Source organism: Anolis carolinensis, chromosome 3 (assembly GCF_035594765.1).
Source record: "Anolis carolinensis isolate JA03-04 chromosome 3, rAnoCar3.1.pri, whole genome shotgun sequence".
Lineage (NCBI taxonomy): Eukaryota > Metazoa > Chordata > Lepidosauria > Squamata > Dactyloidae > Anolis > Anolis carolinensis.
This window is the reverse complement of record NC_085843.1, coordinates 24,860,021-24,887,929: the sequence shown is the minus strand read 5'-3', so window position 1 is coordinate 24,887,929 and position 27,909 is coordinate 24,860,021. Positions and strand designations below refer to the sequence as shown.

Sequence of the window (27,909 nt, the reverse complement as noted above, 5' to 3'; positions counted from 1 at the left end):
TACCATTCGTAATCTGTTCGTCTTTATTTCTGTTTTTTAGGTGCCAGTAGAGAACTCTTTTATTTTCCTGGAGATTTTAAACACTGCCAGGTTCTACGAGAAAAAACATTTAAAACTTGTCTCATAGTTGAGATGGTGATAGCAGTGGGACACTTTGAGATGCAACAATTCAAAGCCAGAAGTTGTGAATTACCTCCCAAAGAAATAAAAGTCTTGTTCATTATGCACCATGACTTTCATTCTGTGGAGCAGTGGGCCTGTGTTGTTCTCCTGTGCAGCTCCCATAACTAGATGAAGCCTTCTTGGGTACTGCCAAATATACGATTGCTTGGAACAGGTGAAAGACTTCATGAAAAGGATTGTCGCTTCAAAAGCCACAGATGTGAATTCCTTGTGGCAGGTGTTACAGGAAATGTCTGATGCAAGGCAGGGTTATGCCAGCTCCTTCATTATAGGGAGAAACTCTGTAGCCTGATAATTATGCAAGCTTGGCTCAAGGAGCAAAAAAAAATTCTACATCTTTCTCTTCTCAATTTACTCTGGGGGGCGGGGGGGGGGCTATTTGAAAAGGAAATTACTCCATAAAGAAGAGCTAAAATACTGAACATAAAAGGTAATTTTAAACAGTTTTAACCGAGGCATTACCCCCTTCCTTTCCTACACAAATTGGCTCTTGGAAGTGCAGCAGTGGGAGGCCTTTGAGTGCTTTCAACTTCTTTTCTTATAAACAAAGCTTCGCTTATCTTGGATTAGAACTCTGTCGTGCTGGTGATTCCTGCCTAGAACAAAAGTGATCCCAGCAGGTAGGGTCTTCAGGTGTGAGAGGAACAGCAGAGACCACTAAATCTTCAAAAGTCAGTCCTGTAAATGCAGGCTGGGTCACATCAGTAGAAAGCACCTATAAAGAAAGCAGAGTGGTTAGAATCTGGCAAGAATAGCCAATGAGTTTACGAATGAAGAATGAGACTGGAATTAGATCTACATGTTAGTCACATCTAGAAAGAAGTAATTATTTTACAAGTTGGAAGATCTAAGCCAGGGAAAAATAAGTAATTCCAGGGTCAGCAAGTATGTTTACGTTTGATGAAGTCTCTAAGGTTCCGAGACACCAATAAGGGGAAGAGCCATTTTCATCCTCATTCAGACCGATTCTTATTTTGATGGTCTCCTCTACTCTTTCTGGGAGAAAAATGAAAAATTTGTACATCTGATTTACAAATGGGACAGAGGCGACTTAGTGCATATGAAATTCATTGTGATTTTCTGTATGCATCATTTTTCTTCCTTACAAGTTGAAATATTCACATGGATGTTCAATGGGTTAAACCCTTGTGCCGGCAGGACTGATGACTTGAAAGTCTGGTTGTGGACCTGAAGGATGCCAGTTCAAATCCAACCCAGTGAGAGCACAGACAAGCTCCCTCTATCAGCTCCAGCTCCATGCGAAGACATGAAAGAAGTCTCCCACAAGGATGGTAAAAACATCGAAACATCTGGGCGTCTCCTGGGCAATGTCCTTGCAGACGGACAATTCTCTCACACCACAAGTGTCTTGCAGTTTCTCAAGTCGCTCCTAACACACACACACACACACACACAATCTATTCCATCACAATATAAAAAGCAATTCATATTGTGATTTGGTCTGAATGGCAAACTACACATTCTGAAATTACCTGTTCTATACAGTCACTAGAGCAGTGATTTTTAAACTTTGGTCCACCAGGTGTTTTGGGCTTCAGCTCCCAAAATCTTTTACCATTGACCAAAGTGGCTGAGGCTGCTGGGAACTGAAGTCCAAAACAACTGGAAGACCAAAGTTTGGGAATCACTGCATTAGAAGGACAGAAGCCTTGTCTCTTTACTTGGCGAATCTAATATGGTAGAAACAAAACTTGGGAACATCTCATACAATCAATACAAAACTGTAGACATGTCACAAGGTATTCAAATATTGAACTATTTATTTATAAAAGCCAATTTCTTGCCGACTTTAGACATGCCTAGTATAGAGCTCAAAACATATGAGGCAGTGCAATATTGAATGCCAGTGAGACAGCCTCTGCTCAAAGCTTTCCTTCTTTCCGGAGGTGACAAGGATTTTCTGCAATCAACTGATATGTTTTCATTTCTTGACATGCAAAACACAATACACACATTTGTCCCCCCCCCCTCACACACACATATATCAGTTTGAGATCTTTGCAGAGTACAAAAACTGTGAGACTTTTATAAAAGTACAAGAATGATCTTACCTCACTATGCTTCTTGCCAAACCCTCTTGGCTTTCCTAGAGCAACTGCAACATGGTGATAATCATCTAACCGGGTTTCCTGGTTAATAAATAAAATAATGAGTGCACTGTGTAAGTCTTTCTTAATTTGATATTGCTGTGAACTATCAGGGTGGTCGAAGCAAGAACCTACAGGATCACTAACTTTCCTGATATTGTTGCTCAGTGCTCCAGAAAGTTTGATGTTGAGGCAAACCAATAAGTTGAAATTTAACTCCTCATTTAACAAAAGCTCTCTATAATGGGTCAAAACAATTTTCTGAGGGGAAGGAAAATCACTTTGAAAAAGCAAGTTCTTTTCCAGGGCTGGTGATGTCACATGATACTTTCAGGAAGCTGCGGGGGCCTTGAACGTCTGACCAACATCTGAGAATTGCCCTGAATCCCCTTTTTTAAAAAAGGAATCTCATCCTGAAACTCAGAGAAGTACCATGTAGCTATGTATAATTACTATTTCAAATTTCCCCAAATATATCTGGTATAACTCCACTGTGTGTGCTACCTAAAGGGTGAATAGAGTCAGCCCTCTCCATTTGCTGGGGTTAGGGGCAAAAGATCTCCTGTGATAGTAAAAAATACCCTGCAAATTAAAAATAGCTTTTTGTTTTTGGCATGAGAGAACATCTGTCTAGGAATCCCTAGGTCCTCCAGCACAACTCTATGGGCCACCTCCAAAGGAAGTTGAATTGTACTGGAGGACCCAGAAAGGTGTTTTGCCTAAAAAACTCTAGGTCCTCCAATGTGACAGCATCATGCTAAACCTCCAAAGGAAGTTGACCACAGAATTGCAAAGAGGCACCTAAAGATTCCTAAAGAGAACATTTTAATTAAACCTGTGAATAATCAAACGCGTAAAAGCCAAACACACAAATGTGAAGGGATGGCTGTAAACACCCTAGTCCTGCATGAAGCTGTTGTGTTTCTGCTCACCTCCACAGTGATTTAAGCTTCTAAGGCCCATTAATAGAGGACAGAGACAGTTAATATAGATTCTGCTATAAATTCTTTTTAATATAAAGGGCCCTTCAAAACTTTTATATGATTCAATTCTTCTCCATGATTGCTACTCTTCAGGTCACTCCCTTAGAAGGCTGTCTATTTGCCACATTACAAAAGATTCTGTAGAACAGGGTTGTTGTATGTCTTTCGGGCTGTGTGGCCATGTTCCAGAAGTATTCTCTCCTGATGTTTCGCCCACATCTATGGCAGGCATCCTCAGAGGTTGTGAGGTAACCTCTGAGGATGCCTGCCATAGATGTGGGCGAAACGTCAGGAGAGAATGCTTCTGGAACATGGCCACACAGCCCGAAAGACATACAACAACCCTGTGATCCCAGCCATGAAAGCCTTCGACAACACAAAGGTCTGTTCATCTCGACTTATTCTGATTTATCCTCAGCTTTCCCTTTTTTTCTCCTCCCTACCATGATTATCTGTAGCTGCAGATTGGGTGGCCCATGGCCACATATAGGGACCTCAGGCTCATTTTGTATCTCCCAAATCCCTAGCAATCATGGCGTTGAAACGTGGACTCAAATTAAGTTTCTGGAATATATTGGCAAATGACACAACATACTTTGAATCAAGCAAAAAAAGTTTGTTTTAAAAACTTTAGAAACATTTCTTGAAGCCTGCTGCCTAAATTCACAAGACAACATGTTAAGAGTACATTTTACTAGGACTCTAGGGGATCAGAACATAAAGACCCGTGCTTCAACAAAGAGCTGTCTGCTCACTGCTGAAGGTTAAACATTAGCATTTGCCCCTGCCTTGCGCTTTGGATACAAATGAACACTATTTTCCTCTTTGGTTATTTTTGGTCACTGCCCTCCCCCCAACACACTTCGAAATATCATCAAGCATAGACTGAAAGTTAAGAGGTTATCTCTCAGTGCCTTTCATTAATGTAATTTCCCATTTCAAAGAGCTAATGCAGTAGAGGCCTAATGTTCGTTTACTGCTGATGCTGGCATGAGGTCGCATGGACTACAGATATTAAAAGCTTTATGGACACTCCAATTTAGTACTTTGTATGGGTAATGGAAGCATCTCCAATGAATAAAATGGGCGTTTTCCCTTTGGAAACATTGCTGTATTCCTTTAGAGCACTTCACTCTTCAAAAAAAAATAATTACATACTAATTCTGAAAGTCATGGGTTAAGACCTAAATCCAGCCCCTAATCCATTACTTCAGACAGATTTTGGAATGCAGTGTTTATAATTTATTTGGTACTCAAGATAAAGCAAAACTTAAGAGGACACTTTAATTAATAGGGTGGTGTTGATAATGCATTTATGGTAAGTACATGAAGCCGTTCCCTACCAAAGCTAGGTCACCTCCAAATGTTTTGGACTACAATTCCCAGAATCTCAATCCAACATGGGCATTGGACAGAGATGATGTGAACTGCAGTCCAAAATATCTGAAGGTCACCAAGTTCAATATCTGATTTATACTACTGCAAATACTTTGAAATAGTTCACATCAGTTTATGTTATGTTTAATGTGCTTAGGAATTAGTTTTTAGTTTGATACCTTACCTCAAAGGTCCACTCCTTTTCTTCTTCACCATCCAAGAGCATAACTGTCTCAGCAGAGGTTTTCCCCACTTCCAACTTTATTGGGGATACATGAAATTCAATCCTTTGAAGGTTGAAACCTATTCCAATGCCAATGGCCTTTATAAAGCTCTCTTTTAATGCCTAAAAAGTACAAAATTGAAGACAAATAGTTTATCTCGCTGCATAGCATTTTTAAAGTTACATTAAGCAAAATCGCAATCCCCATGCCTAATGTATTTCTTCCAAACAGAAATCACCAGAGAGATGCTACTTCCCATCACATAGAAATTTTAAAAATTCTTCTGTGGGTATACTGCTTTGATTATCAAACCAGAATAGCATATGTGGGTATACTGCTTTATCAAGTCAGAATAGTTTCTTCAGATTCCCCCCACATCCCTTCTCTCTTCTGTATGCATAATGAATTTCCACATTATATCATACTTAAACAAGAAAGACAGAGGAAATCTATGCTACATGAAGGCCTTCTGCAAATTTTTAATCACAAAAGTTTGCTGAATTAATAAGCATTGGCTATGAAATTTGGGGATTTAATTACTGCTTATCATACTTCCAACTTACTTTTCTGAAGAGAAACTTATGTGTGTTTTGAAATGGGTACAAAGGATGAAATAGAAAAAGCCCACTAATGTCAATTTTGGACTGGGACTTAAAGAGTGATTGCATCCTCTCAGATACACACAGAGGGACTGAGTATGTCAGGAAAGCTGGAAGTAGAACCATTAGGAGAGCAGACTTTCTCAAGAGAACAGAATCTCAGTAAGTCACCAACAGCTGAATTGCTCAAAGTATGGACACCATACTAAGATACAGCCATCCATTTTGTTTTGGAAGTAACAGCTACATCACCGAAAGGGAAGGGAATGTTCAATTGGTGAGAGTGGCATAAAGTTACAAAAGGGAAGCAGCAGTAGCAGAGTGTGACATGGGCACAGAATCCTTCAGAGATAACAACAACGGTACTATAGTAACTCTTATGCAGAAGAAGGCAGCCACTCCAATGCCTGTTACTTCCAAATCTCTATGATGAAACAATCCAAAATGTTGCAAGGCATATTGCTGGAAGATAAGAACCTCAGGTTGGAAGGTATTCAAGGGACAGGATATGAATAGTGCTCTGTCTAGAGATACCAACTGGAATCAAGCCAAAAGGATGTTCATATGTGGAAAATAGAGTGTGAGAAGCATGAATAAGGGGAAATTATAAATTATAAATCAAGAAATAGAATATGAAAATACTTTATAGCAATATTCGGTGCAAGTGAACTAAAGTGAACAGGAGTGGGACATTTTCAAACAGATACATTTCATTGCATTTTACTCTGGAAATGCCAATACATATAAAGAAGAAATAGGGTAGCATTACGCATGAGGAAAGATGTAGCAAAAGCAGTTAGGGAATATAATGTGAAGTCTGACTAAACTGTATCAGTAAGATTTCAGGAAAAATCTTTCACTTTACCCATAATTCAAGTTTATGTGTTAAAGTAGAGACAGAAACGGAAGAAACTGATGAAATCCTGACATCCAGGAAAAATTGATTACACACTAAATCAAAATATGCTAATAATCATAGGCAACTGGGAGGTGAAAGCAGGAAGCAGTGCAGAACTAAATAGTATTGGAGAATTTGACCAAAAGTCTAGCAATGGAGTAGGGTGACTTTGTACATTTTGTCTATCCAGCAGTATTGTCATTGCGAATACATTATTCAGCCAGCCAAACAGACTATATAGATACTTAATGTCACTGAGTGACCAATATAGAATTGAAATATTTACATTATAGAAAACATAAGACAAGAAAACTCCATTCTGTTGGCAAAATCAAGACCAGCACTGTTCTATTAATGTTAAAAACAGAATGGTTTCCAATTGGTAAGGCCATCTGAAAAGGCTGTACTTTATCAACTTATCTTTTTATTTCCATGTAAATCATATCAATATGGAAGAGATTAGACCTGGGAGAAAGACGTATGCAAACTAGGATAAGAAACATAAAGATATGTAGACAACACCATATTATTAGCAGAAAATAACAAAGACTTGGAACTAATGACAGTTGGGGATCAAAGTTCAGAATCAGTGTTACAGTTGAATATTAAGGAAACAAAAGTAATGATTGTGAAAAATTTACTGAAAACTTAAAAGTGGATGAAATAGTTAAAGATTTTTTTATACTTTGGCTCAGTAGTTAGTCAAAATGAAGACTATAATCAAGCGATCGGAATAAGATTAAGGCTTGAAAAGGCAGCTATGAAGGAACAAGATCGGATACTCAAGTCTACATATTTGTAATTAAATAGGAAAGTCAGAATCATTCATCCACAGTATTCCTGATTTCTAGGTCTGCCTGTGAAAGTTGGATAGTGAAGAAGGCAAACAGAAAAACAATTTCATATGTGGGCTGGAGGAGAAACCTATGGGTTCTAGAATAAATTAAGCCTGAGCTCTCACTAAAAGGCAAAACGACTACAATGAAGTTGCTGTGGGTTTTTCAGGTTGTACAGCCATGTTCCATACAGCCTGAAAAACTCACAGCAACTCAGTGATTCTGGCCATGAAAGCCTTTGACAACACAACTACATTGAAGCTATTATACTTTGGCCAAGTCTTGATATGGCATCACTCATTGGAAAAGACAAAAGTGTGGGGGAAGTGGAAGGCATTACAGTTTTAATTACTAAAAGAAGCCATGGTGTTGAGTTTGTAAGATCCAATTTGATGACAAAAGCCCTTGGAGATCTTGTGTACACTGTTACTATATGTCAAGGGCGATTTGACAGTATAATAATGAACAGGTCATTAACAGCAATAAATATGGGATAATAAGAAATGAAGAACTGAGCTTTTTGATAAAAGAGCAGGATGAACTCCCAGCAGACAAAGATATCTTTATTGAACTTGCTATGGTTTCCAAAGCAAATAGGTTTTTTTAAAAGAAAGAGAAAATGTAATTCGGTAAAGATTAATGTTCTCTAAATAAAATATGTTCAAATTGGTCTTTTTGTACTGGAACTATGCTAATTAGATTACAAATACCAAGAAACATTTTTTTCAATCAGAACAATCTATTACCCAGTGCCTATGAAACAGGTCCAACTGAAGCCATTCGTTATTCATGGATTTGATTGTTCTCCACTCCTCCTCTGTAAACTGTCGGTTCATAATACGAAAGAATTCAGGAATTGAACCACTTCCTTCAATTAGAAAGTAAAATGACAATTAGCGAACACTAGGGTTTAAAGGGATGCTAGAGGAATGCAGGAAATCAGCTTATACTGATTAAGACCATTCGTCTACCTATGGTAGTTCATTGTTATCAACACAATCCATTCACACTATGGATTCCTAGAAGAGGAAAATAGTAAGCTATAGATTCTTAATATATTTTAGATGAATAATTGGTTCATGTCACATGGATACATTCCTTATTGAATACATTCCTTTTAATATTAGTTACTTGTAGAATTCATTACTTTTCTGCAGTTTTAAAATTTAAAATCACATATTTGTTTCAAATGTTGCATCTTATATTAGAATTTTTTTTAACCAAGATGGTTTCAATCATCTTGATGATATCACAGAAAGCTTAAGCTATCAGTCAGAACAAGCTATAACATGAAAGGTTAATCCATTGACAAACAAAAAGGAAATGAAATTTTGGGAACTCAGACACTATTATTTCCTCTCTTTATTGAACATTTTAATGCAGTTGGGAGAGCCTAGGTATGTTTAAGGAAAGTTTGAGCATGAGGTTTGGGCAATTTATATAAATTGAAAGTGGTGATGAAGAAATCAAAAGAGTTCACATTTTTCTATACATTGGCTACCATAAATAAAAACTGAGGTTATTGTCAAGAAATCAGAATAATAGAATCTTACCACCTTATCACATTGAGAAATTTCCCAGTTGTAGGACACTTCAGTCACTATGCAAGCATGGAGAGGCACCGAGCTTTCCACTGAATCAAACTAATTCCAGCTGTCATGCGTAGCCCTCCGTAGTTGAAAAGAGGCAGAAGTGTCCTGAAAGGAGGGAACTCCAGCAATCTGATCTCATCACATTGAGAAATTTTCCCCCCATAGGACACTTCAGCCTCTTTTCAGCTCATCACATATTCCAGGGTTGAAAAGAGGCAGAAATGTCCTGAAAGAAATCTTGAACATGGGCCAGCGATTGTGTTCAGAGCTCCTACCTCTTATCACACTTTACGCCCATTTTTACAACTGAAAAACAGGTGGGATGGGAATCATCAAAAGTTTCCTGTCCTGTTTCATTACCCAATCGTCAGCAGTCTCTTGTATCCTATGGGGTTTGATGCAGAACAATATGATCCCATGCAGAAAAATTGTTTTAATTTGGATCACTGGCTCTTGTATCCTATAGGGTTTGGTGAAGAGCAATAGTATCCTATGGAAAGCACTGGTTTTAACCTGGAGCACTGCCTATTGTATCCTATGGGGTTCAGTGCAGAACTATAGGATCCCATGGAAAGCAATGTTTTAACCTGGATCACTGTCTCTTGTATCCTACAGGGTTTCCCCTAAAATAAGACCTCCCCAAAAAATAAGACCTAGTAGGGGTTTGGGGGGATTGCCAAATATAAGGCCTCCCCTGAAAAGAAGACCTAGCAACTAAGGCTGCAGCAGAGTTCCATTGGGAAGCATGGCTGCAGGGTAGAAGCAGCACTCATTCATGCACACCGGAGGGAGGGAGGGAGAGAAAGTGCTTGCTGGCCTTGCCTTGCCTGTCCCCCTGCCTCCGTGGCTGCTGCTGCGCTGCCATTTCTTCCTTCGGAGACAAGGCTCCGTCCTGGCCATGCTCCCTTCGCCCCCAAGGCTTCTGATTGGCTCCTGGAGCCAGGGCAAGGGAGGATGGGAGGGAAGGAAGAGGGCTTTCCATTCGTCCTGCTCCTTCTGCTTCTTAAAGGTACAGGACGCATAGGGATTCTCCTCTCATCCTTATTCCTATCCTATGCCATGAAACTTATTATTTTATACTATTATTCTATTACCATATTATTATCATCATATTCTGTTAGTATTATTATATCCCATTATTATATTATCCTATTAATATCATATTATTATCATATTCTGTTATTATTATATCCTATTATTACATTATCTCATTAATATATTATATATCATTATATTATTATTATATTATCATATTATTACTATAGTATATTATATTATTCATCATTCATGACTACATTGAAACTAGAATAGAGAGAAATCAGCGTGGAAACCTTGTAAAACCTAAACTGCAAGAGGTACCATAGATTGTTGTACATGTAAATAATGGTAGTAACAAGAAATTCTTGATAGGATTCAGTTTGTCTGGTTATGCTGGTTTGTGATGACAACTGCTTTACAGTATATAATAAATGTTCATTTTGTTGTTCAGCAATAAATGTGAGCTCTTCTTCATGGAAAAATAAGACATCCCCTGAAAATAAGACCTAGTGCATCTTGGGAGCAAAAATTAATATAAGACCCTGTCTTATTTTCGGGGAAACAGGGTATGGAGTTTGGTGCAGAACAATAGAATCCCACGGAAAGCAATGGTTTTAACCTGTATCTCTGGCTCTTGTATCCTATGGGGTTTGGTGCAGAACCATAGGCTCCCATGGAAAGAATAGGCTTTAAAGGAGGCGTCAGTCTTCTTTATTGTAAGGGGCTTTGGAACAGGGAAGGGATCTCTTGGTTGTTGGATACTGTTGTTTCTCCTGATCATAATAATAATAATAATAATAATAATAATAATAATAATAATAATAATAATAATAATCAGAGGCACAACTATGTGGCCCAAATGATTCATTGGAACTTATGCCTCAAATACCACCTCCCTGCAGTAAAGAACTGGTGGGATCACAAACCTGCAAATGTATTGGAGAATGAGCACGCAAAGATACTGTGGGACTTCCGAATTCAGACTGACAAAGTTCTGGAACACAACACACCAGACATCACAGTTGTGGAAAAGAAAAAGGTTTGGATCATTGATGTCGCCATCCCAGGTGACAGTCACATTGACAAAAAACAACAGGAAAAACTCAGCCGCTATCAGGACCTCAAGATTGAACTTCAAAGACTCTGGCAGAAACCAGTGCAGGTGGTCCCGGTGGTGATGGGCACACTGGGTGCTGTGCCAAAAGATCTCAGCCGGCATTTGGAAACAATAGATATTGACAAAATTACGATCTGTCAACTGCAAAAGGCCACCCTACTGGGATCTGCACGCATCATCCAAAAATACATCACACAGTCCTAGACACTTGGGAAGTGTTCGACTTGTGATTTTGTGAAATCCAGCATATCTATCTTGTTTGCTGTGTCATACAATAAAATAATATAATAATAATAATAATAATACTGACCTTAAGATGAATGTATTGGCAGCTCTTAAGTTTCCACGTTTGAGTTCGATAAGGAAGAAAAACTCCAAAGGAGGTGTGATTCTCTCCCTTAAAGTTACGGTCACCCATGCTTTCCCCTCTCAATGTGATGAGGTGGATAGAGTTGGGATAGACCACATGGGCCATCTAGTCCAATCCCCTGCCATGCAGGAAATGCACAAAGTATCCCTGACAGAGGGCCACCTAGATTTTGTTAAAAGTCTCCAAGGAAGGAGCTTCCACCACACTCTGAGACAGAGTGTTCCACTTCTGAACAGCTCTTACGATCCGTTCTTTCTAACATCCAGGTGGAATCTCCTTTCCTGTAATTTGAACTCATTGCTCCGAGTCCTAGTCTCCAGGGCAGCAGAAAACAAGCCTGCTCCCTCTTCCTTATGACATCCTTTTACATATTTATACATGGGTTTCATGTCTCAATCTTCTCTTCTGCAGTCTAAATAGATCCAGCTCTTTAAGACACTCTTCATAGGCCATGGTTTCCAGACCTTTTATCATTTTAGTTGCCTTCCTTTGGACACCATCCAGCTTGTCAATATCTCTCTTAAATTGTGGTGCCCAGAACTGGACACAGTAATCCAGGAGAGATCTTACAAAAGCAGAATAAAGAAGCACCATGACTTTCCTCAATCTAGACACTATACTCCCTTTGATGTAGCCCAGAATCCCATTGTTTTTTTTAGCTGCTACCTCACATTGTTGGCTCATGTTCAACTTGTTATCCATGAAGACTCCAAGATCTTTTTCACATGTACATTTTTCTGCCTAAGTGTAGTCTTTTACATTTGTACTTGTTGAAATTATTTTGTTAGTATTGGCCCAAGTCTTTAATCTGTTAAGGTCTTTTGAATTCTGATCTTCTTCTCTGGAGCATTACCTATCACTCCGAATTTGGTGTCATCTGCAAACTTGATCAGCTCACATTCTAAACCTTCATCCAAGTCATTAATAAAGATGTTGAACAGATCTGGGCCCATGACCGAACCCTGCAGACTCCACCAGCCTCTTCTTTCCAGGATGAAGAGGAACTATTAGTGAGCACCCCTTGGGTTTGGTTACAGATCTACCTAATAGTAGCATTACCTAGCCCACATTTTACTAGTTTGTTTGCTAGAAGGTCATGGGGGACATTGTCGAAGGCCTTACTGAAATCAATATATGCTACATCCACAGTATTCCCTGCATCTACCAAGCTTGTAACTCTTATTGAAAAAAGAGATGGTATTAGTCTGGCATGACATATTCCTATCCATATTGACTTTTAGTGATTACAGCATTCCTTTCTAAGTGATTGCAGACTGCCTCCTTAATGAACTGCTCCAAAATCTTTCCTGATATTGAGAGTCAGGTTGACCAGACAGTAATTGTTTGGGTTCACTTTTTTCCCTTCTTGGCAATAGGAACTACATTTGCCCTCTTTCAATCTTCCAGGACTTCTCCTGTTCTCCAAGAATTCTCAAAGATTATTGCCAATGGTTCTGAAATGACTTTGGCTATTTCCTTCAATACTCTTGGATGTAATTCATCTAGCCCTGGATACTTGAATTTGTTTAGTATATCCAGGTATTCCTTGACTATTTCTTTACCTATTTTGGGTTGCATATCCCCTATTGCCCCATCTGCCCCATCTTGCTCAGGTTGAATACTGATTTCCTTTTGGGAGAAGACTGAGGCAAGGAAGATATTCAGTAATTCTGCCTGTTCCTCAACCCCTGTTAGCATTTCACCATCCTTTCCACTTAAAGGCCCTGCAGTTTCCTTCTCCAATACAAATTAAGACACTTTCTTTGGACCATACAAAGGCAGAACAGACAAAAAAGGGGGGATGTGGACACCAAAGGTCCCTAGGAAGCAAGAACTACCCCTGTGATGATATATAAATTAGCAAGCCAGGATACTATATTAGAAACATCAAGTAGCTATTTCTGAAAAGCTGCATTATTCACTACGCAAATATGCAATCAAACCTTATTCTTATTCTGAATGACATTTTTTTACCTTAAGTGCTGCTTCCAGATACACTTGAATAAACCTATCTCAAGTAGGACAGGAACAAGAATTCAAGATCATATCTGATAGCCATAAAATGCATGTACTTAGGATATGAGTTTCAAGTGAGGCAGAGACACTTTTAACTGACAGTTTTGTTAACCTTGGCTTTTCTCCATCTCAGACAGCAATATGGTCTCGACAAGTTAAGTGATATTGCAAAAAGAAAAACAAAGAAAACTTTCTAGGTAGACTGCTATGTATGTCAAAGCTAACCATATATCTAAAAAGGGGGAGGGGAAGGGTAGATATAAAAGAAGAAACAATCACTCACTCCATCAAGTATTTCCCAAGGTTTTACATAAAACACAAGAATTTAGTATCTGCTGGGGTTTGGTTTGGTTTCAAGTCTTCATGAAATTCATGAATGTTCAATTTCCATTACACAAAATGATATTGTAAAATTGTGTCTCTTATATAAAATGGCAAAATCAAGGTTTGCTTGTGCATGGTTGAATTCATGGATGCAGAATGCTTGAATATGAAGGACCAACTGTAGTCCCAAGTTAAAAAAAAGGGGGGGGGTAGCCGTTAGATGGACCAATAACCTGATTTGATTTAAGTCAGATTCCTCTTCTTTGTCTGACTAATGTAGAGGTGTTCTGTATATACAGCTGAAGGTTAACAATAAACATGTATTTTCCAGATGTTGTAATGCAGTTTCAAAAGATTAAAACCTATGGAATGCACAATGCATTCTAATTCTAAATGTGAAAACAAATTCTTCTTTTTTTGAAAATTTATGGAATTTACTTAGACTGTCTAAACCAGTGGTTCTCAACCTGTGGGTGCCCAGATGTTTTGGCCTTCAACTCTCAAAAATCCTAACAGCTGGTAAACTAGCTGGGATTTCTGGAAGTTATAGGCCAAAACATCTGGGGACCCACAGGTTGAGAACCACTGGCTTAAACTTTTAAACCTGCATGAACTGTTTGATATGTTACTCTGGGGATAAGTGAAGAGTTCTCAACTGAGCTAAGGATCCAAGTCCAATGTTTACTGCCAGCTATTAACAACAGGATGACATGCATTTGCCCCTATTTGTATTTAATCTGTAACTGAAGGTATGTGAAAATCATGTTTTTCTCATTGTGTGAATGTGGAATATGAAAATTGGGGGGGGGGGGGGGGGAGAGAGAGAGAGAGCAATGGTTCTGATTACTGTGGACGGTGATACTTGTTACTTTTGCTATATAGCTTTTGATATCCAAATTGACTGTATTTGGGTGTTATTGTTTTTATAACACCCATAACATGAATGAGCATCAAGAGGTTGGCAATGAAGAGAATCAGAGGTATGGAAAACAAATGCTATAAAGAATGTTGACAAACCTGGGTATGTTTAGCATGCTGAAGAGAAGACTGAGGGCCCTTCCAGACAGGCCCTATATCTCAGGATCAAACTGGATTATATGAGTCCCCACTGCTAGATAATCTGGGCTAAACAGAAAACGTGGGTTCAGATACTGGGATATAGGGCCTGTCTAGAAGGGCCCTGAGAAAAATAATGCTCTGCTGCAGTAAGAACCATCACAGAGAAGATGGCAAGGCAGTGTCTCTAAGAGGCACAAGTAGGGTTTCTTTGCAAAAATGTTGATTAACTAAACTTTGACAAGTTTGATAATGGAATCAATTTATCAGGAAGGGTAGGAAGCTCCTCTTTAGGGTAGATTTTCAAGTGCAGAATGGATAGCATCTGCTATGAATGATCTAGCACTGTGAGCTGGATCAGATGGCGTTGTCAAAAACCTAACATGATGACGATGATAAGCAAGCTGTTTTATGGAGCAGGAAGGAAGAGTCAGCCAAAAGGCTCCACGAAACACATTCATTTTTTTTTCTTTTTTTATGAATGTCAAATAAAAGCAAATGAAAGGTTCTAGGTAGGCATAGTATTACTAAGTTTTCAAGAAAAGAATTTACTCTGGGTCAATTTTTTATTGTGGTTTGTATCATATTTTCATGAGGATATTGTCTAATATGAAGTGTAAGCAGCCAACTAAACGCTCTATTTTAGACTTTGCAAATAAACAGCACAGCCCAAGAAAGAAAGGGGAAAAAATTAAGACAGTTCACCAGATAGATCACCAACACACATCTCTTCAGCATTAAATAGGGATTAGTAGGTTTGAAGCTTTCATTCATGAGTCTGAGAATAATGGGAAATTGAACAGCAGATGTATTATCTGGCAAATAAATAATATGTGATATTTTTGTCCCAATTCACAATCATTAGAATTCTACCAATACATTACGGGCAGTCCCCGAGTTACAAACACCCAACTTACAAATGACTCCTAGTTAAGAACAGTGATGAGACCACAGGAAGTGAGAAAAATCTACTCATTGAAAGGGAAATTCACATTTGAAAGAGTTATCATGGGGAAAAGGTGTTTCATCTGAAGCTTTACCACCAATCCTTGTTTCCACAACAAGCCAAATTTTTCAAAATCTAATTCTCACAGGGGCAGAAAGTGAGGCGAAATCTTCTGAACAGGGACACAGACAGCAAAACAAATACCACAGGAGTGTTAACCCTTCCATATGCTATTGAAAGCTTTTTTTATCATGTCAAAACTGACTTGAAAACATACTGCAAGTTGCTTCTGGTGTGAGAGAATTGGCTGTCTACAGGGACGTTGCCCAGGGGACACCCAGATGTGTTTGCTGGGAGGCTTCTCTCATGTCCCCACAAGCTAGAATGGACAGGTGGGAGCTATTTCCTGTTGCAAATAGATTATTTAAAGCTGTTCTGCCATTTGCATTCCTTACATTCACACTTGAAAGTGACAATTCATTTTCTGTCCTTATAAAACACAAACAGTGATGTAAGAACAGCTCCTCGTGGGATAAAACAGCAAAATATTATTTAAAAATAATCCAAGGCAATGAAATAAAGGCTCTCAAATTTTCTCTCTGTAGTATGTTTAGATGGAAGCAAGATTTACAAACAAAATGGGACCTGCTCATAACTATTCAATAATTGGCCACTGTAATCGTCACGTCTAATTTCCTTCCAAATGAATCATATCAGAACCCCACATCTCTCTAGTGTTTTAATTTTAGAAAGCAGACAATCCAGCTTTGCATCAACAGTTGTAAAATTAGTTTTAACTTATTTTTAATTGATTTCCCTTGGCAAAGAATAGATGCCAACCGTTAACTGCCGAGTAAGATAAGCCCCAAGGGCAGATGATAATATTAATGCAAGCGGAGGATAAAATGTAAGGGGGAAATACTAATTTCAAAGGGAATGGGATGTTTCCATTGTAAGGCTACTGGAAAATGTGTAAGTTGATCTTAGGCCAGCAACTGCAAAAGCACAAATAGAATAAATGAACTCAACATAGTGCAAGTGTGGGGAGCATTTTGGGCTTTTGATTGTGCTCACTGTTTTGGCCCACAACTTCCATTTGCTCCACCTAGTAATGGCGAGGCATTGAGGAAGTTGGAGTCTACGTAAAATATCAAGATAATCTAAAGCACCCTATGCTTGACCTAACAGAAGGAAGCCAGGATGAGTCATGGTATGATTGGCAGAAAAAAAACTGCTCAAGTGGAATCAAAATTACTGTATTACATAAAGATTAAATGCTGTGCCAGACAGGGAAACACACGATAATGGGGTATATATCTGTTATCTGTTCTCCTTTGGGCAGGGTCCCACTATTTGTTTAGCTGTGACCATACAAGTTGGCTCCAAAGTACAGGAATATCATCATTAGGATTTCCTGGCAAGATTTATTCAGATGAGGTTTGCCATTGTCTTCCTCTAAGGCTGAGCGACTCAAAGTCACCCAACAGGCTTCCATGGCTGAATGGAAATTCAAAATGCGATCTCTTAGGATCTTAGCCTACAATCAAACTAAAGTAGAGTCTCACTTATCCAACATTCTGTATTATCCAACGCAGTCTGCCTTTTAGTAGTCAATGTTTTTGTGGTCAATGTTTTCAATACATTGCAATGTTTTGGTGCTAAATTCGTAAATACAGTAATTACTACATAACCTTACTGTGTATTGAACTGCTTTTTCTGTTGATTTATTGTAAAACATTATGTTTTGGTGCTTAATTTGTAAAATCACAGCATAATTTGACATTTAATAAGCTTTTCCTTAATCCCTCCTTATTATTCAACATTTTTGCTTATCCAATGTTCTGCCGGTCTGTTTATGTTGGATAAGTGAGACTCTACTGTACTACATGGTGCTGAAGGAGTCATGGATATATAAGATTTTATAAAGGCTATATGTGCCTATAGTTCCCATCATAAAGCACATGCAGGCAAAAATCTGACTTTGGGAAGCAGTTGCCACTGCAATTTTAAAGGAGTGATTCTCATGCTATCCTCCCTTTCAGTTCTCACAGCTCACAGTGTTCACTTTATAACAAAGAGATAAGCTGGTGCCAGTAAGGCGCATCTCAACAGGAGCCTGGGTCACCAAAAGAAGATATGAAAAGTCTAGTTCATTCCAGTTTTGGCTGTTTTGCGCCTGTTCCCTGAGTTTCCTGCTTTTCAATAGAGAGTAAATCAGAATGTATTAGATAAACTTAAGCCAATTAAGATGAACAATGTACAAGACCAATCAAAATGTGCCTTTTGGATTTCTGGAAAGCAATAAAAGCCCACAACGTCCATTTTGGCAGTCTTTCTTTTATGCCTTGATGCACCTGTTGCCGTTTTGCCGGCCGGTAAAATAAAGCTTTTCTTCAGAGAGATTCAACTCGTGGGTGTGTCCGCTTTGTCCTCAAGGGTCAAAAGGGGACTCCTGAGAACAGGCAGAGTGCCTGCCCCTTCTATCCCGGCTACGACGACATTACAGCTGCATATCAAGTAGAAATTCAACAGAAACAACTTTGTTCCAGTGGTCTTACCTGGCAAACAACCAGCCTGTTGAATTCTGTTGTTCTGAGAATTTTATGCCAGAACATGCGAGGCCAATTGAATTGCCATAACTTGTCAGTCCATCTATGCTTACTCATAATAAGATTGGAGTTTGGAAAAGATACTATTTTGACCTGCAGCTTCCAAACCACCACCATTACTGCCACCCATTCCAGCGTGCATGCCTTTAATCCAAAAATTTTTTGTTTCCAAGCTTCAAATTCAATCCCTATCCACATAGTATAGTTGTTAGTCCAAATACACACTCAGCCATGAAGTGCAAAGGCTGAGCTTGGAAAATTCATTGCTCCTCAATGTAATGTATCTGACAAGGCTGCGGTGAGAATAAAATTGGCACTTACTATATTAATTAAGCTTCAAGTAAACAAGAGTAGCAGGAAAGTCTCATGACCATGTTGCATGGAGAGAGGAATTCAGGCCATGGTCCTTTCAAAATATTCTCTTTGGAGACAAGAGTTATGTTCCAAGGAGGCTCCCACTGGTGCTGAGGCTTGGCTTGAAATGCACGTTAAGGTTTTAGCCAGATCGTTTTTATCAGGACAAAAAACTTCCTCACTGAAGCTTTGTGTAAACCTTTTCCCCTTGAGGTTTCACAGAGCAATCTCCCTTGCTCTTCCTGTCTTTCTATGCCAACCTTTTTTTGGCCCTTTTTCTTCTTTTATGTTTCCTCATTCTCTGCTATTGACATTTCTCTCTACCACTACCATTTTCTCTCTCCTTCTTTTTAATCCTGCCTTTTCTCCTTTTCTGACTCTCTGCTACTTCCTTTACACCACTGGTTCTCAACCTTTGGATCTCCAGGTGTTTTGGACTTCAGCTCCCACACTGCTTAACAGCTGGCAAACTGGCTGGGATTTCTGGGAGTTGAGGTTCAAAACACTTGCAGGCCTAATGTTTGGGAATACTGCTTTACACTCTCACTTACTCACTGTCTGTTATCGTATTTCCCCTCTCTCACCACCTCTTTTCTCTTTCTCTGTATCCCCCCATTTATCTCTCTCAACCTCTGATGGTTTCCTTTTCCTTTTTCTCCATTCACAAAAAGGATAGAGAGAGTAAAGGAGCTTGGTGCTTCTTGTAGACTCCCCTGGGACGGACTAAACTCTTGCCTTTTGCTACTCAACTTATCAAGAGATGGGGTGTTTTAAAATAAGAATTAAGATACAGTTCTCACTCATGGATAAGTGAGGTTGATTTTTTAAATATCTGTGATTATTTTTATGCTTATTTATATTTATGTAATTTGTGTCTTATGCAATGTGTTGATTTATTGATTATATGTTGGTTGTGGGATGGTGGTTATTCTATATTACGTAGTTGTATCCTATTTTTTTCTATTTGTTCACCGCTTTGAGTCCCATTTGTAGGAGAAAAGTAGGATAAAAGCAAATAAATAATAATAATAAAATGTCTAGCCGTATACATGAGTATATTTGATAATTCACCCACTCAAAAATTCTCTAATGCCTTGTTTACTGTCTACCATTTTCTTTTGCTCTTCCTAGTTTCTGTAGTCTCTCTGCAGTCCTTTCTTTCTGTTCCTCTGAGGGATACATCACTCTTGTCAGAGACCCTTGTCTATAGTTCAGTGACTGTTCAAGCTTCTTTCCAAAGCTGTTAGGGATTGAATCTCCCTTATCTAACATGCTTGGAACCAGATGTGTTTTGAATATTGCGTTTTGTTTAAATTTTGGAATACTTGTATTTGTATATGAGCTATTTTGAAAAATGGGGTCCAAGTCTAAGCATGAAATTATGCTTCGTATATACCTTATACACATAGAATGAAGGGAAATGTATACATTTTAATGGTTTTGTGCACAAAACAAAGTTTGCTTACATTGAACCATCAGAAAGAATATGTGTTAGCATGTCAGCCACCTATGATGACAATTTTTGATTGTTTCAGAAGTTTGGAATTTGAGATACAAGATGCTCAACCTGCATTTACAAAAGCCATACAGTGGTGGAGATAAGTAGTTTTGCCCTTATTGGCCTCTGAGAGCAGTCACATACCATCACACCTCAGCAGTCATGGTTAAACTTCACTACAACTGAAGTCTATCATCAGAAGCTACAATGGTAGACATAAAATCAGAGCATGACTGAATGCTACCAGAATAATGAACACTGGCTCAAAACCTTCCATTACGCCACGCTTCACAGCTCCAAAAAAGTAATTTTATACGCACTGTCACTCATGGAAAATAATTTCAATGCAATTATTTCCATAAGCCAATATAAAGAACTCGTTTCCCCACTCTCCTCTCATGACTGAAGAGTTCTCCCAAATTCTAGTCCCTTGCCTGGTGAAGCAAGCTGGTAGGAAAGTGAAGCAAAACAAAAGAGGAAAAATGAAAGCGAACAGAGAAGTGGAATAATTTCTTTTAGGAAATTAAATGCTTTAATTCTATCAAACTGGGTAAGCCTATTATAAGAGTTGCACAATAGATAAGAGAGCAGATTAAAAACAAGAAAGAGTACAATCCCCTCCCAGCTACTGCATAAAGATGTTTCATTCCTATTATCAGTATTTCACAGGAAAACCTTTCTAACTCATTAATCAGAACAGAGATCTGATATATATGCATATCTACATATACATACACAGAAACACATATATACACATACATACAAACACACACACACATACATATGCATACACACACATACATACATGGAAAAATGTATGTGTGTGTATATATACAGGGTGTTTGAAAAAGAACTCACTAGTTTTAAATATAAATACATTAAAACTAGGGAGTTCTTTTTCAAACACCGTGTGTGTGTGTGTGTGTGTGTGTGTGTGTGTGTGTGTGTGTGTGTATATCTTAATGTCTCATTTGTGTATGTCTCTAATCAATGCAGGTCTCTTCTCTGGAGGCAGCACTTAAGGACTGGAAATTTGTCATTACTATTTTACACTACCTACTTGTGTATAAGTTGAGGGCAAGTTTTGGGGTCAGAATTATGGATTTTGATGTGATCCATGGATAAGTTGATGGTCATTCTGCAGAGAGGGAAAAGAGCAAAAGTCGTCTTAGGGGGATGGCCACTGCTGTTACCATTTTGCCACCACGGCATTCAGAAATGCCAGATTCAATGGAGATAAAGGGGGGGGGGGGTGTTAAGTCTTCTCTTAGGTTCTCCTGTGGTGGACGAAGCCCATGCCTTTTACAGCATTTCTAGACTTATACATGAATATAAGCTGGTACACTGGCTGGGATTTCTGGGAGTTGTAGGCCAAAACACCTGGAGACCCACAGGTTGAGAACCACTGCTATAATCAGTGATTCTCCATTTCTACACCAAGAACACTTTAGGCCTCAGTGGGTGAAGGGGTTAAACATATGCTCCATTCTCACTGAAATTAGGGGAACAAATTTCAGCTGCACTCTACTCCTTGCTTTGGTGAAGCTGCCAAAAGAAAGCCATGTATCAAAGTGAAAGGTTACTGCCCACAAGCTGTCTAACAGTCTATTAGAAACAGACAAGAAGAGACAGAATTTAATTTACTAAATCATACTGCAAAAACTTAATATTTACACAAGGAGAATGGATATGTTTTGCTTGTAACAGGAGCGTCTTCAGGCGTGTTGAGGCAATTTTTTCTGGGATAACATGTTTGGCTTTCACAGTAAAGGTCAAAATGCAGTCATTTAGATGGGTAATAATCTTTTAAAATGCAGAGTCATGAACAAAAATTGATCATCTTTGTTGCCTAACAAAACAGAATGTTGTTTGTAAAATGGCAGAGAAGAGAAAAATACACTATATATTTTCAACCACTGAAGTTTCCAAAGTGCCTTTAAAGGCAGTCAAGTTAAAGTATGTTACAATAATCAAGAAGGGACAAGAGCAGAGGCAAGAAAATTCTGGTTCCATTTATGCTTTATACTACATTCCCAGAAGTCCCAGCCAACATGGGTAACTGTCAAAGGTAATGGGGAGTGTACTCCAACAACATCTGGAAAACCATTACTTTCCATCACCATCAGTTGATTTTAAACATAAATATAAACCCTTGTGCTGTGTTTCTTTACAGCGGGATACTTGGTTATTGCCAATTCCCTTGTCTCACTGTATTCCACATTAAAAATATGTTCTTAGGCTTAGGGAACAGTTTAATACATCACACAAAACGATGGGAGAGATAAGGCAGATTGGAGAAAATTGGACATCTTGCCTTTCCAAGCAGACTAAATATCTATTGGTTGAAAAACTGAACCCTGGGAGTAATTAGAACACAAACGTCTCATTTTCATTGTTGTGGATACATTTTGCAAATGCCCCCTCAGAAAGGTTTAGGATTTTTAGATCTGAATGTCTGATCTTTCACAGATCAATGGCACCACCCTGTGGCAGTTCTTATCCTAAAAAATGAATATTGGTCTCATTTCTTTACTCCTTTTGATTTTCTTTCTTTGTATTCTTGTTGGTTTGTTAAATCAATTTATATCCTATCTTTCTTTCTCCACAGTCATTCATCTAGAATGAAACTGAGAAGTAATAACCAGTCTAGCTTCACAGCTGAGCAGGGCTTCTGACTTTGGTCCTGGTTCGGGCATCATGAACCCTCCAGATGCTGAGGAAATAAAAATCCCAGCAGCCCAAGCCACCATTTCCAAAAGCCGCAAATGAAATAAGTACGTTCAAACTTCCTTTGATCCCTGTCTATTATTTAAATACATGCCCTTTGCAATTACAGTAAAGTGGTGACCTGCAGAATGGACCTTTATTAAAACAAGAGGCCTAGAGACTGACTTCCAAATCGATGTGTGGGCTTCAACTTCTATGGGTCATAACTATATTAAATAAATATGTTTCTAGCAATACTACCCTTGATCCTGGAGGTAGCTTATACGCATAATGACTAGTAACCTTGTATAGTTCTACCCTCCTTTAGTTCATTTAAAATTCTTTTAATATCTTCTGAGCCGATGGTCTTTATCATAGCCTTAATTTAAACACACAGAGATCTCTCTGACCATCCTGCTTTCAATTTCCTTCTCCCCTCTCTTTCTCTGCCTTCTCCTTTTATACTCATTTTTCAGGATTGTTCTTCAAAATAACAGTTCTGAACCTTTAACTCTCCATTCAGTAAGAAACTATGGGAGTTGCCATCCAAAATAACAGTAACAGAAGGGTTCCCCATATTTGCTTCAAACCACTATTTCCTGAGTTTGTGTACTTGTTCCAAGTCCAATATATTCATTGTGCTAGCCAAAGGCTATGATAAAGAGCTTTAAAAATGCAGAACATTCAAGATAAAAAGTACAAAAAATATGGTACATGTTTCTAGATCCTTTAGCCTGACCATGTTATCCCTTTCTGCTCATTTTGTCTCCCTCATCTCAACCAATGGGCAGTTAAAGATCCTCTGCTTGTCTCAGTACTCTGTAAGAGCTAAGCCAGTCTTTGTTACTTTAGTGTTGTAATACAAACAGGTCAGGTAGGCAAAGAAGGTAGCAGTTTTTCTCCTAGCAAACTGTGATAAATAGGGTATCCATTAGAATATATTACCTGGCAAGCTGGTCTTCATGACATCAATGCCAACCTGACAGTCAGGTTCAGCTGCAAGAACGGCATAATCCCCTTGGTGAGAAACATTGAAGCTGAAATTGGACTCGGCGCTGTTTATGTCATTGGCGAGGACAGGTTTGCCTTTTGAAGTTCTTTGCAATTGTATTTTGTTCCATGGAACATTCAATTTCTCTGCGATTAACTTCCTTATCAGTAGACGGCCAGCCTATGAAGCAAAATGACCAAATGCGACAAATCACAACAATTCTGTGTTTGAAAAAGCAATATATTAAAAAAACAGTATGTCTTTCAAAAGATATTTGACATCTCATTATGGACCAAAGCTGAACTTCTGATATCTATAAAAAAGAGGATGAAAACACAACATGGACACAATTTTAAATAGATGACCTGTTTTTCTCAGAGTTGCTCAGGAAGCTATATTGTTCTGTTCTCAGAAAAGTGTGTGAGCTAATTTGAGTGCATTTACACTGTACAATTAACACAGTTTGACACCACTTTTGACTGCCTATGGAATCATAGGAATTGTAGTTCAAATAATGGGAAATATATATGTCTCAACAAACTATATCAATAAATAAATCTAAAACGCAGAAAGAAAACAAAGACATGGTTGTGGGACCAAGCCTTTGGCCAGTAAAGTAATGCAGTGAAAGAAAGAAATAAGGATTATGTGCAATTGACTATTTGGAATGGCTTCAGTTTATGACTTCGGATCATGTGACTTTAATGTTTATACTATGATGTTTTTAATGCTATGTCCTAATGTTTTAATGTTGGTTATGTTTTATGTTTAATGGTTTAAGCGATTTTAACTTATAAAGGTAAAGGTTTCCTCTGACGTCAAGTCCAGTTGTGTCCGATTCTGGGGGTTGGTGCTCATCTCCATTTCTAAGTCCGTAGACCCCTCCAAGGTCATGTAGTCGGCATCACTGCATGGAGTAGCGTTACCTTCCTGTCGGAGCGGTACCTATTGATCTATTCACATTTGCATGTTTTCGAACTGCTAGGTGACGCTGGGGCTAACAGCAGGCGCTCATTCCGCTCCCCGGATTCGATCCTGCGACCTTTTGGCCCTCAAGTTCTGCAGCTCAACAGTTTAACACGCTGCGCCACCGTGTTAAATATAAATATAACATTACAGTTATATGTTATTGTTTGATATTATGTTTCAGTTTCGCATGTATGTTTGGCATTAAATTTTGCCATTAATATGTTGTAAACCACTTTGAGTCCCCCTAGGAGTGTATATCAATACAGCAAATAAATAAATAAATAAAAATATATACCGTAGCAGCCTTGGCATCACGGCCAAAAACAAACTGTGCAATGCGCTCCTTCTCTTCTGGCTGGATGAGGCGCATAGCCAGCAGCCAATCCTCACGGCAGGGGACCCAGGCAGAATAGGCAAAGGCCCAACGGACGCTCTCCATAGCAGGTTGCAACAAGGAAATCACAGGGCGCCAAAACATCTATCTATGGTAATCTCAAGGAAACATTCACACATGTGGAGCAAAGCAAGACGTCTTGGATTGGTGAGTTTTGTGTTCAAACAAGATGGCAATCATAGAGTCTGAAACCTTGTAGTCTAGTTTTTTCTCAACATTGTTAGAGGAGTCTCAACTGGATTTAACTCAAAATGACTAAAATATGAAGGATGCGAAAGTCTACAAATGAAGACCCTGAATATACAGTGCACTGTTTTGATACCTGATGAATGAACACTTCATCAGATCCTCTTAGGAATTGTTAAGACAACTGAAAGATTTTTAGTTGAAGCCGATTCCAAAAGCCCATGGACTAAACTTCAAAGACCATTCCAGGTTTTCTGAGACGTCTACATTACATATTTGTATAGAAAGGGACGGAAATGCAACTCTCACTTTCTATATGGAGCTATTTCATTTAAAGCATTAAAGGCGAGCTACTATTCCTGACCTTTTTTTTTTTCCTGAAAAGCAAAGTGACAGGCAGGATATAAGGATTCCTTTAACCTTTAAAATCTGAGGCTTGATCTATTAATATAAGGACTTAATCTAAAAGTGTAAGATTTAATATAATGAACCTAAAACCTAATCTAGTAATATATAGTCTTAATCTAAAAACTAGGATTTAATATTTTTACATAAAGACTTCATCTAAGAATCTGGGATTCAATATTTTATTGCAAAGACCTGATTTAAAAATCTGAGACTTAAAATATTGATATAAGGACTTAATCAAAAAATTTAAATCTTGCAATTCTTTTGGGAAGACAGGCAGACAAATATCAGTGTGCTGGAAGAAGCAAAGCCCACTAGCATTGAAGCAATGCTCCTATGCCATCAACTCCGCTGGAATGGCCACATTGTTTGAATGCCCAAAGATCCTCTTACAAAGCAGTTACTATACTACCAACTCAAAAACGGAAAACGAAATGTTGGTGGACAGGAAAAGAGATTGAAAGGTGGCCTTAAGGCTAACCTTTAAAACTGTGGCATAGACACTGAGAACTGGAAAGCCCTGGCCCTTGAGCACTCTGTTTGGAGGTCAGCTGTGATCAGCAGTGCTGTGGAATCTGAAGAGGCACAAATGGAGGGCAAAAGAGATAGACATGCCAAGAGGAAGGCATGTCAAGCCAAACCTGACCTGGAAACCAATGTCCTCACTGCGGAAAAACATGCGGGTCAAGAATAGGGCGCTACAGTCATCTACGTATTGCTGTTGCCAAGACACTACACTTGGAAGGCCATCATACTCAAACAACGAGGGATCACCTAAGTACTAAGTAATCAAAGAATCTGAGTCTGAATATACTGATAGAAGGATTTAACGTAAACTTCTAGGACTTAACATATTGATATAAGGAATTAATCTAAAATGGGTGACAATATGATATGAAATCCAAGGCTTTATATATTGATATAAAGACGTAATCAAAAACCTAAAACTGGATTTAATCTAAGAATCTGAGACTTACGCTAATATATTATTTATGAAAGACTTCATAAAACAATTTGAAACTGAATATATTACTATAAGGATTTGATCTAAGGATTTAAGATTTCAAACATTCTAAGAATCTGAGATTTAATCTATTACTATAAAGACTTCACATAACATTGAGACTGAAGACATTAATATAAGGACTGGATCTAAGATTTCAAACATTGACATAAAGACTTAACCTAAGAATCTGAGACTTAATATCTATATATATAAAAGAGTGATGGCATCACGGCAATTCACAAAACAACAAAAGTACAGGCCCCCCAACCTCAAAATTTGACAACACAACCCATCATCCACGCCTCAAGGTTGATACAACAAAAAGAAAAGAAAAATAAAGTCCTAATTAGAGGGAGAGCAATAATTGTTTTTATCCAATTGCCGCCAGTTTAGAGGGCTAATCTCTGCCCACTTGGTTGCCTAGCAACCAAGGGACAGCCAGGTTTCAGTTAGGGGACAGGCAGATTTAGGCCTCACTTAGGCTTCTTCCACAGATTATCTAATTTGCACTGGATTATATGGCAGTGTAGACTCAAGGCCCTTCCACACAGCTATATAACCCATTTATAATCTTATATTATCTGCTTTGCACTGGATTATCTTGACTCCACACTGCCATATAATCCACTAAAAATTAATACAATAAAATACTATAATAACAGAAAATAACTAAAAATAATACAAGAAAATAATAAAATATAATAAATAAAAATATAACTTACAATAAAATTAATAAAAAATTGCAAACGTCAAATAAAAATTACACAACAATTTTTAGCCAATACCACCACCACTTTGCCACAGCAACGCGTGGCCGGGCACAGCTAGTATTACTATAAAGACTGGATCTAAGATTTCAAACATTGACATAAAGACTTAACCTAAGAATCTGAAACTTAATATATTACTATAAGGGCTTCACATAATATTGAGACTGAATACATTAATATAAGGACTGGATCTAAGATTTCAAACATTAACATAAGGACTTAATCTAAGAATCTGAGACTTATCCTACTGAATTAAAGCAGCGTTGAAACTGACGCCAGACTTGCAGGTTCAGAGAAGAGCGAAGGCAAATATTAGGGAAGGAGGGCTCCAAAATACACCAGCCAATTGCA

At 38.3% G+C, this 27,909-nt stretch overlaps 1 protein-coding gene across 2 annotated transcripts; it reads right to left on the bottom strand.

The window, feature by feature from the left end:
- aasdhppt (aminoadipate-semialdehyde dehydrogenase-phosphopantetheinyl transferase) lies at positions 1 to 27,909 on the bottom strand. 2 transcript variants are annotated; one of them, XM_062974582.1, is made up of 7 exons: positions 27,807 to 27,909; positions 25,090 to 25,276; positions 23,780 to 24,005; positions 7,955 to 8,076; positions 4,836 to 4,997; positions 2,256 to 2,333; positions 1 to 898 (listed from the first exon to the last, which is right to left on the bottom strand). In XM_062974582.1, the coding sequence occupies exons 2-7, from the start codon at positions 25,270 to 25,272 to the stop codon at positions 740 to 742; spliced, it is 930 nt and encodes a 309-aa protein (XP_062830652.1). In that variant the 5' UTR covers positions 25,273 to 25,276; positions 27,807 to 27,909; the 3' UTR covers positions 1 to 739. The 2 variants fall into 2 exon arrangements, 1 of the variants encoding a protein (XP_062830652.1); XR_010004064.1 differs by lacking the exon at positions 27,807 to 27,909 and adding an exon at positions 1,079 to 1,179 and having other exon boundaries at positions 760 to 898; positions 25,090 to 26,992.